The sequence below is a fragment of the Gopherus evgoodei genome, chromosome 12 (genome assembly GCF_007399415.2).
Source record: "Gopherus evgoodei ecotype Sinaloan lineage chromosome 12, rGopEvg1_v1.p, whole genome shotgun sequence".
Taxonomy (NCBI): Eukaryota; Metazoa; Chordata; order Testudines; family Testudinidae; genus Gopherus; species Gopherus evgoodei.
This window is the reverse complement of record NC_044333.1, coordinates 6,483,765-6,500,218: the sequence shown is the minus strand read 5'-3', so window position 1 is coordinate 6,500,218 and position 16,454 is coordinate 6,483,765. Positions and strand designations below refer to the sequence as shown.

The 16,454-nt window shown below is 50.0% G+C and overlaps 1 protein-coding gene across 5 annotated transcripts in view; it reads left to right on the top strand.

Annotated features, from left to right (window-relative positions):
* NDRG4 (NDRG family member 4) overlaps window positions 1-16,454 on the top strand; it is a 91,556-nt gene that overhangs the window by 43,441 nt on the left and 31,661 nt on the right. The window contains exon 1 of one of the 5 annotated variants that reach the window (XM_030582260.1): window positions 8,351-8,493. The exons of the other annotated variants lie outside the window; for them this stretch is intronic. Coding sequence (XP_030438120.1) covers window positions 8,473-8,493 — 21 coding nt within the window. The 5' untranslated portion in view covers window positions 8,351-8,472. Of the gene's footprint in view, window positions 1-8,350; window positions 8,494-16,454 lie in introns of those variants that run through there. 5 annotated transcript variants of the gene reach the window in all.

The following is a 16,454-nucleotide window of genomic DNA, read 5'->3' as shown; positions in this document are numbered from 1 at the left end:
AAGATGTCCCTCTCTCATTCATAGAAATCACAGAATCATAGAATATCAGGGTTGGACGGGACCTCAGGAGGTCATCTAGTCCAACCCCCTGCTCAAAGCAGGACCAATCCCCAACTGAATCATCCCAGCCAGGGCTTTGTCGAGCCTGACCTTAAAAACCTCTAGGTTTTAAAAATCTTTAGGAGATTCCAGCACCTCCCTAGGTAACCCATTCCAGTGCTTCACCACCCTCCTAGTGAAAATTTTTTTCCTAATATCCAACCTAAACCTCCTCCACTACAACTTGATACCATTACTCCTTGTTGTGTCATCAGATACCACTGAGAACAGTCTAGATCCATCCTCTTTGGAACCCCCCCTTCAGGTAGTTGAAAGCAGCTATCAAATACCCCCTCACTCTTCTGTTCTGCAGACTAAACAATCCCAGTTCCCTCAGCCTCTCCTCATAAATCATGTGCTCCAGCCCCCTAATCATTTTTGTTGCCCTCTGCTGGACTCTTTCCAAGTTTTCCACATCCTTCTTGTAGCGTTGGGCCCAAAACTGAACACAATACTCCAGATGAGGCCTCACCAATGTCAAATAGAGGGGAATTATCACATCCCTCGATCCACTGGCAATACCCCTACTTATACAGCCCAAAATGCCATTAGCCTTCTTGGCAACAAGGGCACACTCTTGACTCATATCCAGCTTCTCATCCACTGTAACCTCTATGTCCTTTTCTGCAGAACTGCTGCTTAGCCATTCGGTCACTAGTCTGTAGCAGTGAATGGGATTCTTCCATGCTAAGTGCAGGACTCTGCACTTGTCCTTGTTGAACCTCATCAGATTTCTTTTGGCCTAATTCTCTGATTTGTCTAGGTCCCTCTGTATCCTATCCCTACCCTCCAGCGTATCTACCACTCCTCTCAGTTTAGTGTCCTCTGCAAACTTGCTGAGGATACAGTCCATGCCATCCTCCAGATCATTAATGAAGATATTGAACAAAACTGGCCCCAGGACCAACCCTTGGGGCACTCTGCTTGATACCGGCTGCCAACTAGATGTGGAACCATTGATCACTACCTGTTGAGCCCAACGATCTAGCCAGCTTTCTATCCCACCTTATAGTCCATTCATCCAGCCCATACTACTTTAACTTGCTGGCAAGAATACTGTGGGAGATTGTATCAAAAGCTTTGCTAAAGTCAAGGAATAACGTCCATAGACCCAGTTATCACCTCATAGAAGGCAATTAGGTTAGTCAGGCGTGACTTCCCCTTGGTGAATCCATGCTGACTGTTCCTGATCACTTTCCTCTCCTCTAAGTGCTTCAGAATTGATTCCTGGAGGACCTGCTCCATGATTTTTCCAAGGACTGAGGTGAGGCTGACTGGCCTGTAGTTCCCCGGATCCTCCTCCTTCCCTTTTTAGAAGATGGGCACTACATTAGCTTTTTCCTAGTCATCCGGGACCTCCCCCGATTGCCATGAGTTTTCAAAGATAATGGCCAATGACTTTGCAGTCACATCCGCCAACTCCTTTAGCACCCTCGGATGCAGCACATCCGGCCCCATGGACTTGTGCTTGTCCAGCTTCTCTAAATAGTCCTGAACCACTTCTTTCTCCACAGAGGGCTGGTCACCGCGTCCCCATGCTGTGCTGCCCAGTGCAGCAGTCTGGGAGCTTACCTTGTTCATGAAGACAGAGGCAAAAAAAGTATTGAGTCTATTAGCTTTTTCTACCTCTGTCACTAGGTTGCCTCCGTCATTCAGTAAGGGGCCCACACTTTCCTTGACCTTCTTCTAGTTGCTAACATACCTGAAGAAACCCTTCTTGTTACTCTTAACATCTCTTGCTAGCTGCAACTCCAAGTGTGATTTGGCCTTCCTGATGTCACTCCTGCATGCCTGAGCAATATTTTTACACTCCTTCTTGGTCACTTGTCCAATCTTCCATTTCTTGTAAGCTTCTTTTTTGTGTTCAAGATCAGCAAGGATTCATGGGCCAGTTGTTTCTTGCTGAGTGTTAGAAGCCACTGAGTGGTTTGTCATTTGGATGAAGTGTATAATCAAGATCAGGAACATTTTCGGTCATTACAGATTGCGTGGCACTAGGCTGGAGAAATTAAAGATGGCTAATTTTGTTTTGCCTCCGTAAATTCCCCTTGGGTCTCTGATGGGGCGGGGGGTGAGATCAAAACACACTTTCTTCCCCCTCTCTATTGGGAGGGAGCAAAACTGAGTTACAGCTACCTTGTCTATTTCTCCATGTGTGCTGGCCGATAACGGGTGAAGCTCAGAAGGTTGGGCTAAGAACCCAGAGAGGCAGGTCTCTGATGTCGATGACAGGCATTTCTTGCTGGTTTTCTGACTTCCACTGAGACAGGAATACCATGAGACCAGCCTCTCTGGGTTCACACAGGCCTTGTTGTGTAGCCTTGTGTTGTATTTAGAGTGAATTTAGTAATGTTGTATTACACCACCGTGGGTTTGGCTCTGGTAGCTACAGTTTGAAGCTCAGCAGAGTGAAAGTAATCTCTGCTACTTTCTTCAGTTTTGGAAGACCTAACCCCAAGGATAGTGACCACCCGTTCATTTACAAGTATAAGGTCTAGTCTGCTTTACAAGTTTTAATGAAGTTGCCATTCAAGTTATGGTGATAGAATTTGTATCTGCATGGGTCAAGTCCTGTGCACAAGTTACTCACATCCTTCTGGATTGTGTTAGGGTCTGATGGGTCTCTCATGGTTTGATCATCACTAGAGGGATAGTTTCTGCTGGAGTTTCCCATAGAGAGCTCAGTTGTCCCATTCTGGGCACCCTCTTTTTATAATGTGATTCTGACTATACCTCATTAGCATGTCTGCACATATTGCATCCTGCGGGATTGGCATGTGTTAAAATGTGACTACCAGGTATCTTGTAAGCAAAACATTACTCTTACTGTTAATTTTTTTTTGCGGTGTCACCCACTGGTACATCCTTTTGCATAATCATGTGGCATAGGATCATTTTTTGGTCACTTACATATGTCAAGCATTTTCTTAAGTCTATGGCCTAGTATGGCTAATCTGAAATCTTGCAGGCCTTGCGTTCAGCCCTACTTAGATACCTAACGCATACTTAATCTTTCTGACTACTGATCAATCTCATACTTCTATAATCCAACAATTTAACTCTATTTAGCATACAGTGATTATATATGATGTGATGTTGCACTCCATATGCTTTATAAAAATATGTTTAAGTGTGAATATGCTGTAACTGAAATATGCTTTATGCAGAAGGTCTCTTGTAAGATATCATTACAAAGCTTATGATCTACTGAGTGTGTTCATCCCATTTGTATGAATATATCATTCTTGTATCTGAAACTAGGAATACTAAGTATAACTCTGTGGTCCTATTGTAATTATGCAAAGTGGGGGTCATTAATGGTGGTTTAGAATCTTGATGGCTCCCATTGACTAGGATAATTGGTTGTAAATGGTTTATTTACCTGCAAGCCTGCCTGTATAGGTGGGGACCAGCCCTGGAAGATTGGAGGGGGTCTCACAGGACATGTGAACATGTCACATGATACTGGAATCCATCTTAAACCTGATGCTTTTCCATTTAGGAGGGGTGGGAACCCAGAGAGACACAAGATTCCTGTCTTGTGCCAAAGCTATAAAAGGGGGTGGAACAAGACAAAGGAGGTCCCAGTCGTGAGAGAGCCCCTGCTTTTCACCTAAGATGCCTGCTGGAACTAACAAGGACTGTACCAGGGGAAAGGATTGGGCCCAGACTAGGAAGGAGTCTAGTCTGTGAAAGAAGCTTAATGGAACATCTCTGAGAATGAGATTTACCTGTAAGCAATTTCTTAATGTATTAGGCTTAGACTTGCGTGTTTTGTTTTATTTTGCTTGGTAACTTACTTTGTTCCATTTGTTATTACTTGGAATCACTTAAATCCTACTTTTTATACTTCATAAAATCACTTTTGTTTATTAGTAAACCAAGAGTAAGTGATTAATACCTGGGGGAGCAGACAGCTGTGCCTATCTCTCTATCAGTGTTAAAGGGTGGACAATTTATGAATTTACCCTGTATAAGCTTTATATAGAATAAAATGGATTCACTTGGGGTTTGGATCCCATTGAGAACTGGGCGCCCGGGTGCTGGAGACGGGAGTACTTGCTAAGCTGTTTTCACTTAAAGCCTGCAGCTTTGGGGGCATGGTCTAGACGCTGGGTCTGTGTTACAGCAGGCTAGCGTGTCTGGCTCAACAAGACAGGGTTCTGGAGTCCCAAGCTGGCAGGGAAAATGGGCTCAGAGATAAATTCAGCATGTCAGTGGCAGTCCCAAGGGGGTCTCTGTGACCGAACCTGTCACATGTGACATCCATGATATGTTAGTTAATCGTAACATCACACCATAAATGACCAGTAACCAAAATTGTTGGCTAGGGCTGTACCAAGGTGGTGGTGGTGCAATGAGGGGTGTTCTCCCACGTCAGTGGGCTCTCTCCAGGGTTTGGCGTGTCAGTGCAGTGGCGGAACAGGGGGGTTGGCATTCCAGAGCCTGGCATCTGGACCCTGACACCTTGAGGGCTGGGTGCGTCGGCAGGTCTGTATTTGGGCTGGTGGCTAGTCTCGCAAGGGCAGTTACAGGTCAGGATGGAGGAGCATTGGCCAGGCTAGGGGAGCCGGGTCTGGAACGTTAGCAGAGCTGTGCTTGCCTCTGTCCCGGAAAGCAGGTCAGCGTTTGCGGGGTGCCCCTCTGAAAATGATTCCCACCTTGCTGTGCTCTGCAAAGGAATGGCACTGCTCCTCTTCCCCGAGCGGGCACAGCAGGGTCCTCTCTAACACACAGGCAGCAAAACATCCGAGGCGGCAACAGGGGAGATGCTGCTCCTCGCTTGTGTGACGACAGGGCTGGAAGGGCCAGGCGTCTGCCTAGGACAGCAAGAATCCTCACCCAGGCCCTGCAGCTCTGTCAGGGGGAGGAGAATGTGCGATGGATTTTTATATGTAGAAGTTGGTCCAATAAAAGAGAATCCATCACCTACCTGGTGTCTCCAATGGATTTTTAGGCAGGAAAGGCTGGGGATATTGACCCCCACCCCCTCACATGACTTTCCCATGGAAATCCAGACCCTCAGCAATTATGTAGCCCAGTCTGATGCATTCCCTAATCTCATAGTATCCTGGCTCCAGGCACCAGCACACCAAGAGCATGCCTGGGGCAGCAAGCCGCAGGGGGTGGCTTGCCAGTCCCTGTGAGGGTGGCAGTCAGGCAGCCTTTGGCAGCTTGCCTGCGGGAGGTCCGCCGGTCTCGCGGATTTGGCGGCAATTCAGTGGCGGGTACGCCAAAGCCATGGGACCAGCGGACCTCCCACAGGCAAGCGGCCGAAGGCAGTCTGCCTGCCGTGCTTGGGATGGCAAAAAAGCTAGAGCCGCCCCTGCTTCTCCCACACTTTAGCTAGTAGGTGAAGGGGGAAGGCCAGGAGTTGAGCCAGAATCAGCACCACTGAGACACTCAAAGCTGCCAGCTTGCAGTTTTTTCTCCTGGCTGAGTTACCTGGCGCTGACCTCGCTAAGGTCACCCACTTGCCAGTGCATTGCAGAAGAGGAAAGGAGTCAGTGAAGGAAAGGAGGGGAGCTGCCAGTGCAGTTCACTAGCCTTGTGCCAGTGGAGACCACAGATTTAATCTCACTTGTCACATGTGCAAAGCGTTCGGAGATCCCGGGATAATTCCCAGTGGGAGTCCATGTCAGAGCCAGCACCCTCTTCAGAGAGCTCTCCAGACTGGAGTGAAGTGGGCTGTCCAAAATGAAAATGACAGATCCCAAGGAGTTCATTGATAACCCTTCCTCCCACTGTAACAGTCTGCAGCCTTACGTTCACCGCTTTTACAAAACTATGATCAATCTTGTACAAAGTATGCCTTGTGAGAGATCATTTGAAAACTCGTAATTGGCTGGTCGTTATTGTCCTGGTACAAGATGTGTGGCAAATTTGTATGCAAAGTTATAAAATTCGTATATTACTGAGACATGCTCCACATTTAGAAAAGCAGATATAGATTAGTTCCTCAGAGACAAAAGGCAAACTGGCGCCTCAGCCAGGTGTCAACACAATCAAATGGACTATCACCTGGTTAAGTGGCCATTCTTTGGCAGGAAGGCGGGCGAGTGATAAATTTATACTTTTGGCAGTGGAACAGCTGGAGGTTCCCATGTAAACAGACTGGCTGTTGCCTGAACCTCAGCTGGAGACGATTCTCAAAAAGAAGGAAAAGATATAAAAATGAGGAACAAAGGCCCCAAATCACTGCTCTCCCTCATCTATATTCATGGCATCAATAATGGTTGAAAGACAAAGGAAGCATCATTGAACTGGGGAAGAGGTCCTGTCTGGAAGACCCAGCCAGACTGCTGTGAACAGGTGGTGAGAAAAACCTTTGTGCTTCAGGTTCACTTCGCTGGTTAAGTTAGGTAGTAGTTTGCATTTTAGCTTTTATTTCTTTGTAACCAATTCTGACTTTTATGCCTCATTACTTGTAATCACTTACAATTTATCTCTCTGTAGTTACTCAGCTTGTATTATTGTTTTATCTGAACCAGCATGTGTTCGGATTGAAGTGTGTGGGGAAACTCCATTGGAGATAACAGGGTTTGTGCACATCACTTTCTGTTAATGAAATGATGGACTTTCTGTGAGCTTGTATTGTCCAGAAGGAAAGAGCTGGGCAGTACAAGATGCACATTTCTGTGGATAAGTCTGGGACTGAGAATTTGCTGGTGTCACTCTGTAATATAATTCAGGAGTGGCTGGCTGGAAGCTGGGAGTGATTTTGCACGCTGGAGGCTGTGTGTGAACAGACCAGGAGAGGGTGGTTCTCACCGTAAGCAGTGTGAAAGGCTCCCTGGGCTGGAGAACCGCTAGGACACAGCTGTTCAGCACTCCAGATTGTATCCTGGGTAATGTTGTGGCCACCCACTGTGATGTGGAGTCATGGGCTCGCACTCTGACTCCCTGGCCAAAGCAGCCCCCTTGTCGGGCTAAGCAATCCTTGCCCTGCAGTCAAGAGCGGAAGCTCAGCAGAGAATGAACTGGGCAAGGAGCAGGGTCTGATGCTGACAGAGATGCTGAGCTGAGCACTGAGGGAGTGGGAGCGAAGGTGCCATAAGCCAGTCTGCAAAGGCCCCTTCTTAAGAATCCTCGATTTTGTGGCCTCTTTTCCAGGTTGATCCTTTTGTTTGTCCCTTCTTTTGGTGATCTACCCCCTGCCCCCTCCCAGCTCCACTACTGCAAAGTGCTTGAATTCACTGGATTTTAACAGCTCTGCCCTCCTGATGTTTCAGCAGATTGAGCCAGTCCTTCTAGAGCAGTGGTCTTAAGCAGGGGTACACAGAGAGGTCTTCCAGGGGGTACATCAACTCATCCAGAGGTTTGCTTAGTTTTACAACAGGCTACGTAAAAAGCACTAGTGAAGTCAGTACAAACTACAATTTCATACAGGTGATGACTTGTTTATACTGCATTATATACTATACACTGAAATGTAAGTACAATGGTTATATTCCAATTAATTTATTTTGCAATTTATATGGTAACAGTGAGAAAGTTGGCCATTTTTCAGAATTAGTGGGCTGTGACACTTATATTTTGATGTTTGATTTTGTGAGTGAGTAGTTTTTAAGTGAGGTGAAACTCGGGGGTACTCAAGACAAATCAGACTGCGGAAAGGGGTACAGTCGTCTGGAAAGGTTGAGAGCCATTGCTTTAGATGAGACTAGGTACTACTCTGCACTGTCACAGCAAACAGAGAGAGGCCTGTTAAAAATGCTCTGTGCGCCAAAGAAGCAGTGCACGGGTGTCCTTACCTGTGTGGGTTTGTGCGTGAGCACATTTTTCAGGTCTCTGTGGGCATGGGTGTCTGTTTGCACGTAGGCATGTTCCTGACCTTGTGGATCTGCATCTCTCTGGGCATTCTGATGGATGCATGCATGTTAATGTACCTCCCTTTATGTGGGGCTATCTACATACTTGTGCATGCTTCCATCTCTGTGTTTGTGTGTTTCTGTGTGCATGCATGTTAGCACATGTCCTTTTGTGTCTCTCTCACTCTGTCATGGCAAGGAAGATGGAGGGCATAGTGATGATCTGCAATGGTGGGTTTTTTTTGTTTTTTTTCCCCATAAATGGGTATTTTGAGCCAATTGGAGCATGAATAATTTTCTCAGCAGCCAATCGATAAGCTCCTGGGCTCCATTTCAACAACTGCCTGCAATAAAAAAGGAAAAATTCCCAAGCCAGAGCTGGTGGAGGGAGAATGGAGCAATGGGAGGGGCTAATACAGGGGGATGGAGCTGATTTATAAATCAAAGCCGAGAGGCTGACTTCATCCACAGCCTGTCAGCTCTCTGCACTCGGGACGGGGGCCACTGGCTCCAGTGCTACCTTCTCTCCCCTGAGGAATCTGCGCCGGACAAGCTCCTTACAATGCCAGAGTGCTGGGACGGGGTAGGTACAGCCCCCACCTCTCCCCGGTGTCATGCAGGACTTTCCTAGGCGAGAGCACCCATGATCCACACAGGATCTTTGCAGCAGCCAGGGCTGCCTTTCACAAGCTAGCGTAGGCAGCGGGGCAAAGAAATCTCGTCTGCTTTCTAACCTGTGCATTTCCCCACCCCACCCCGAATCACAAGCAGATTGCAGGGGTGACCAGTTCCCCAGCATTATCCTTGAATATTCATCCCCACTGGGGTCAGGAGCTGCAGAGAACCACCTTGGTCCTTGCAGCCCCGAGGGAAGGAAAATGAATGCAGGTGCTACAGCAGGGATGGGCATGTGTGTTTTTTCTCTGGCAAGAGAGATCAGGTGTAGGGACGCATGCCTGGAGTCCCGGGGAGACCCATGCCTGTGTTCTGAGAGGTGTGCGGGATGGCTGGTGGGCGACGGAGGGCATTGCATGTCTTGTTGCATGTATCAGCAGCCATCAAAGCCGAGCACATTCTGCACTCTGCAGGGACTGCAGTAGCAAATGACAACAACAGGCGCTGCTGCGGGGGGGAGGGGGTGAGCAGCAGGTGAGGGAGAGGGGCTCAGCACTGCAGCGGGTTTCATGGATAACCTTGTGCAGGCTGGAACATCGAGGCAAGAGGAGAGATGCACAGGGCTGGGCTTGATGTGCTCTGCCGCACTGTGATGGATCATCCCTGTGACCAGCAAACATACATAGTGTCCCATGATGAGACCCATGGTCCGTGATGTTTGCCCTGCACAGCCAGCGCCTGGATGGTGCTCCCCATATCGCCCACCTGGGCTCGGTCTCTCTCCCCATCGCAACAGCGTCTGAGCACCTATGTTGGGCTAATTTGTAATGAGCTAGGGTCTCCCCCACCCCGACCAGGTAGGGAAGGACTGTGCGAAGGGGCCCTTCTGCTCAGCCCAGGGGGATGCAGGGAGAGCTGGGGCTTTGGGCTCAGGTACTCAGCGGTGTTTGTGGCAGGGTGGAGCATGCATGAAGCTGCAGGGGGACGCTGGGGGAAGGGCAGGGAAGTTCTGCGCCATTGACGCTGCGCTGGAAGGAGCCAGGCCGGGGTAGAAATGTTTGGCGCTAGGGAACCACGTGGCTGGAGAGGAAGGTGCAGCAGCAGCAGCTTTGGGTAGCTTCCTATTTTCGATCCATAAGGTGGGAGATGAGTGCTGCTAGCATTTGTGCCAACTCTTAGTGATGATCTAGGGACAGCGGGGCACAGGTGGGCTGGCAGGTCTCGGGGCTGAGTGTCAGGACACCGGGGTTTGAGTCCTTCCTCTGCCCTATTCTGTGACCTTGGACAAGTCCCTGCTCTGCTTTGTGCCTCAGTTTCCCTGTCTGTAAAAGGGGGATCATGATCCTCCTGTGAGATCTGTGGCTGAGAAGTGGAATATAATTGCCAAGCGGAAGCAGGGACGGTCATGGGGATATGTACTTGCCTCCTAGAGGGGTCACGAGGCCTTGTTAAAGACTCAGGACAAATGACACTTGAACAGAGACAAGCGGTTGTTCAGGATGAGGTGTTCAGGGGGCCCTTATGAGCTGGAGGCTCAGCACTGTCCTCTGGCCTCATTGAGGCTTTGAGCAGCTGGCTGGAGCTGATCAGCCTCCTTTGGAGGATGGGCCAACCTTGGAGCAGGGATCCTGAGCATCTCGCCCTCTGTGGCTGATGACTGGGATTCCCCATTTCCTCCCTGCCAGAGGGGGGGAGGGATAGCTCAGTGGTTTGAACGTTGGCTTGCCAAACCCAGGGTTGTGAGTTCAGTCCTTGAGGGGGCTGCTTAGGGACCTGGGGCAAAAAAAATCAGTACTTGGCTCTGCTAGTGAAGGCAGGGGGCTGGTCACAACAACCTTGAAAGGTCCCTTCCAGCTCTATGAGATAGGCTGTGCGTGTAATGCAGAACTCCTCTGTGCCTTTGGGAAGAGATGCGTCTGCCTTGGCATGGGGAGAGCAAGACAGCTGTGATCCTTGCCCCAGAGCCAGGAGGAGCAGGCGAAGCCCAAAGTGACCAGCTGGGAAGGGGGACAAGAGAGAGCCCAGCAGTTTGGTTAAGGTGATGGCAGAGAGCTTTCCTAGCCAGACAGACATCAGGTCCAGGTCAACCATGAGTTACCCTTGTGCAGCATCCGTGAGTGCCTGGACACCAGGGAGGACAGGATGGGGTCCCTTGCATTAAAGCAAGAGGCCCACCTGGCCAGCCTCCCCACAAGGTGTATTTCTGCTAAAGCTGGCAAAGTGACACCACTGGTGAATCTGGCCAGTCCTGCACCAGCCGGGAGTCCAGTTTAGGAGCCAAAGGGCCTGTAACTCACTGGGAGGGGACCTATCTGAAAGGAACAGCTCTAAAAAATGGACAAAAGTAAGTCACGGTCCCTAACCTGAGCACGTCCTTGAGAACACAGGCAGCGGGATGACATCACTGAGAGCCAGTCAGGAGCTGGCACTGCATCCTGCATCTCAAAGCCGCCCATGAACAAAACAGCCGGAGAACAGTTCGAGGGTTTGGTTTTTTTCTTGGTTTCAGCTGGAATTTTGTCAGGAACAGCTGAAGAGGGAGTGTTTTTACAGGGTTAGAGCAGAGGACCAGGAGTCAGGACTTCTGGATCCTGTTCCCAGTCCTGCCACTGAACTCTTGGGACACCTTGGACAAATCACTTAACTTCTGTGTACCTCAGTTTCCCTAGAGAGAGTGATTCTTTTTACCTAACTGGGGCAGGGGAAGCCATGAAGTGTAGCTTATTAGAGCATAGAAAGTCCTTGGAGATCCTTGCCAGAAGGCTCGGTAGAAAAGCACAGAGTCACTGTGAAATGTGTTGGAGAAATGCAGACTCTCCAGCCAAACTGATGCACAAAGCTGAGAGGTCAAGCAGAGAGCACGCTAGCAATCCAGGCTGGTATTGCTCGGGGACACGTAAGCTGCATGTGCAGAACACCTGGCATGCTTGAGCAAGGAGGGGATTGGCTTGCAGATGTGTCTGTGTGCATGGCCTTTGCTTACACGTACAAATCAGGTGTTTTGCATGTGGGAGTGCACTTTTGCACATGTGCTCTCAAAACAATGCAAAGTACTGGGGCCAAGAGGTGGATGCAGGATGTGTGTTCTCATGCCCCAAACAAAGTTTCGTGGCATCTAGAGGTCCTAGTCTGATCAGGGCCCCATTGTTGTGGGTGCTGCACACGTACTCCTGCTGCTCCTCTTCATCCTCCTGCTAGCTAAGCTCTGAGTCAGAGGTCACAGCATGAGAGCAGCTCTGGGTAAGGTGTCCATGCCACCTCCCAGTCCCCACTCACTAACACTGAACAAAGCCCAGAAGCTCATCTCCAGAGAGGCCTTCTGACCCTTAAGTCACATGGTAGCAGTGGTGTGTGACGCTACACACCCACTGGGATGCTGAGACTCCCATGTGGCTACCCAAGGGTGATGCTTAGTCCTGATGCCAGAGCATCCTGCCCTGTCCTGTTCCCACTAAGCAAAATTCCCATTAATGTTCCCGTCTGCTAGTTTTTATGTATTTAACCGATTGTAATTAAAGCAAACCCTTCCATAAGCCAAATGCTATTTGGCTGAGAAAGATAGTTCCATCCAGCAACTTTCCAAGGTTCTATCTGTGGTTCTGGTCCTGAGGGGCTGGGCATGCACCCCAGGGACAGCATCAGACTGGCAGGTTTTTCTCGGGGGGGATTTTTGCAAGCATACTGCTGATGCTTTAAACCAGCAAGCCTGGGTCCCAGGGCATCATTTTCCAGCCCTGCACATGTGACTCGCCCTGTTGCAGCTGCCATTCTGAAAACCCTCATTTCTCATAAGCTTTTAAGACCCTGGGCCTGGTGGAGCTTTTCTTCCCTTCCACGTAACCGTGGGAACTTGGCCACTTTGGGCAGAGTGAATCCAAAATGGCAGCCATGAGTGGCCGTGGGGGGGAGACATCCAGCAAGCTGTGGCCCCTGTTCTTCTAAAGGAATGGCGATGATGTGATGTATATTAGATCACTGATTTGGGAGATACTTTTGTGACTCCCTTGTGAGGCAAAATACACATTTTGGGGGGAAATACCCAATGGCAAAGAAATACCAGGGGCCCAATTTTCCTCTGCTCTGGTGTCTAGTTTTCGAGATGCTGAGCACCCACCACCCCAGTCAAAGTCTACGGGTGCTGAAGTATTGTGGTAGTGCCAGAAGTCCAAGTCGGGACTGAGGCCTCCTGGTGCCAGGTGCTGTACAAACACACAGTCCCCGGCTTTGAAGATGTTAAAATCTCGCTGTGGAGAGTGACCTCTTGGCTGAGATTAAGAGCAGGCTCAGGCTCTGTTGACAAAGAAAAGGAGCAAACCCCTCCACCCTAGAGCTTTGTGACAGAGGGGCGGGCAGAGCTGTAGCACTGGGCATGGGGTGGAAGCAAAGATCAGAGAGAGAGAGGTTGTGGAATGATTAGTTGATACTCCTTCCCTTGCACCCAATGCACTGAGTGACTTGACCAATCCTGGGAAGCCACCAGAGCCCGATTCTTTTTAACTGTTGCTCTCTGAGCCCCAAAGGACAGATCTGAGCAGCATGGCCACGCCTGAAGTAGCAATGAAAGGTTGGCACTATCAAGAAGGCTCCCCATGTCCATCCCGGAGCCCAGGCCTGCGTTCCCTGGAATGCAGCCAATTATCCTCACACGGCCAGGCGCACTGTGCAGTCGGGATCTTCTGCATGGCGATACCCCCATTGCTGGGATCAAGGGCAGGTGCCCAGAGGTGGATGCAAGCTGGGGATGTAATGCCCTTGCCTAATACAGTGGCATCCCTACCCCCTCACTAATGGGAGTGAGAATGTACAGGGGGTTATCTGAGAATGGAAGAGGGAGCCCTGAAGTCTGGGGACTTCTGATTGATCTGTCTTAAGGTTTTATACTGCTGCCCATCAGTGCGGAGCTGCAAAATCAACAGCAGCAGCACAGTCCCGAGTGGACCTTAGATTTCAGGTCAACCCACTAGAACTGGAAAGTCCGGATCCAGATTTGGTCTGAGGTTTCAAACCCCTCCCCTCCCCCCAACCCTGGGTGTGGTGTGGATGTGTGGGTGTTGGCTTGGGTCCCCTCTTTAATCCTAGTATATGTGAGTGCTTGGTGCTATAGGGCGTTCCTGCCCCAGGTGTTTACCAATCAGACAACGGAGCTGTGCAAGGGGATGGTTCTCAGCAAAGGACAGTCATCATGGAAAAGATCAGGTTCCCTGGGAAGATGGGCCTGATGGCACAGCAGGAGAGTAGCTCTGATACAGCATATGAAGGTTTGGCCAGAGATGTCCTTGCTTTCTGCTGCTGTGGGCATGGACCTCCATTTACCCCTCGGATTGTGTGCCCTGCTGATGCGCTTTATTGGGGACTAAACTAAAGAAGCAAATGCCATAGATCAAATCCTGGGGCTGGTTGCCTCCCTCCTGTTTGTTCCAGCGCATTGCAGAGCTCCGAACTCCCGCTCCCTTTTGGTGCATGCTGCAGTACTGCTAAGCCTCCATTAATCCCTGCCCCGAATCAATACTCCAGGCAAGAAAGCAAACCCATCAGAGCAGGCAGCTGGAACATGGCTCATAACAGGGCAAGTGGGAGCTGGCAAGCAGACCCAACTGGGTCTGTGCCCTGGATCTGACTGGACCGGGAACTGGAATGAATGCTGAGCAGGGTTCAGCCATTTCAGCAGCCGTGCAGCGGAGCTGGAGCAGCAGATGATGCACGATCGTCTGGCTTGTAAACTATTCAAGTGACTCTTTGTCTGACAAGGGCTCCTCTTCCTCCCCCTCCATAGCAAGACAGATTAGGGTCAAGGGCTCTTTCTGAGGGAGAACCTGGAATTAGAGCGTCTCTAGCTCCTGATGACTGCGATTGAGCGGGGTCAGGGCTCACTGCATCTTTTAGCATCGTGGCTTATTGGGATGTAGCTTCCTGTTTTAATCCCACAGCCCGTGTTGTGCTATTCCAGTCCCCTCTTCCCACCCACTCACCCCCATCCAGTGCTGGGATTGATTCTTTCTTCCTAGCAGGCTCCATTGTCTCCAGTGAGAATGATTTTCTCTAACACGAAAGTTCTTGCTGATTCTGGCTGCAGATCCTGTTCACTAATTGCCCTAGTTTTCATTAAAAAGGAACATTGATGTCCTGAGCCTGGCACCCTGCTCTGGAATCTGGCAGCTTTCCAGTCCTCCCGACAGGCGCTCTGGGAAAACCACTGCCAGGGCCAGTTTGCAGCCCCGGCACGTGCTGTCTTGACGTTGTTTCCAGACGTGTGCCTGTGACCCAAAAACCCAGAGAGGCTTGGCGCGGCTGCACTCAATCTGTCCTGCCAATGCTGCCGCCTCTCTGGTTATAGCACTGGGTACTGACAGAGGAGCTGGAGCTGGACAAAGGTGCTGAAAGACCTGCCTGTTCCAGCCAATAACAACAGAGGCTGTCAGCGATTGGCTGCTTACATTATCCTCCTCCTCCAATAGGCAGGAATGGAGTGTTTTGATTGGCTGGCAAGGAGATCCTGGTCCAGGTGTGATTGGCAGTTTTCAAGGGCAGGGGAAGTGGCAGCCTTGACCAGCTTAATGCCAGCCCAGGAGGGCCACCTCTAGGCAGGAGCATAAGCCAACCTGTAACAAATGGGGAGAAGTGTTCCTTGCGGGCAGGTGGGGATTCTTGTTCCTTCCTCAGGAGCAGCTGGCTGTGGCCACTGCTGGAGATGGAGGGTGGAATGGGTGGAGCTGAGCAGGACTGTGACCCGGTCTGGTAATCTCCATTCGAAAGGGCATTTCGGACACCATAGCCCATTCAGTTGAGACAGACTGTGTGCCAGCCATCAAGGGGGTCTGTGAGATGGACACCTAAGCTCGACTGAGATTTCCCCAGCTGATTCCACAGCAGAAGCCTGTGTGATCGTGAAAGCTGATCTAGGCCTGGTTTGAACCAGTGACTTAGGGATAAAGGGCCCTGTAATCACGCGCTCGCTCGCTCTCTCTCTCTCTCTCTCTCCCCTAATCCTTTGCTCATCATCACTATAGTATCTGAGCAGCTCATCTCCCAGTGTTGGTTCCTGTCTTCAGAGGCCTCCATCTCCGCCGTGACTTTAGGATCCCCGTCACCCTGCATCTTGACCTCCCACTGGAATGAGGGAACTGTCAACCTCCAGCATGAGACATGTGGGAGCAGGAAACAGGGCTGTCCCAGCCCCCGGCTCAGCACCGTGGGACTCCCTCGTGGTGGAGATTAGAATGGTTACGAACCATAGCACCTTCCCATCACAATGGCCCAGCCTTTCCTCAGCAACAGAAACATCCCTATCAGTGGGGCAGGAAAGGAGTGACTGTGATGTTACCCAGGGTTGGGAGGCACCTCACCACCACCTGCCCTGAGCAACAGGAAGTCTTGTCTGTGCCTGCTCTGGGTCAGCTCCCTGACACGAGCAGCCTCTGGCAGCACAAGTACAACCCTGCAGGTGTCTGTCTCTGTGCAGGTGGCAAGAGGCACACATGGACCCATGAGTCATTTGCGTGTTCTCTATATAGTCCAGCCCCTTATCCCTTGGACACTCACAGAATTACCATGCCTGCTCTTCCCAAAGGAACACATCTCAGGACCAGCACTTCGCTTAACCCTACAGCACTGAGATATAGCAAAAACAAGAATAAATTTATCATCAACGCACAGAGATTCATGTGACAGTGAGTAAGAAAGTTGGGAACAAGTGGTTCTGTACAGAACAAAATCATAACACACTTTCTAGAGACCTAAACTTAACTAGCCCGATCTCCCCTGTCTGTTTATTGACCCAAAGTTCTCTTCAGCATCCTGGTTGAAACTCCTCTTTCATGAAGTAAAACTGACTGCCCATTTACTTGCTAGGTGAAGGAGAACCGGGTGTCGTCTTTGTTCCTCAGATACTCTAGAGCAAACCTTGGATGTGTACCTCAAGAAAAGCCCTCT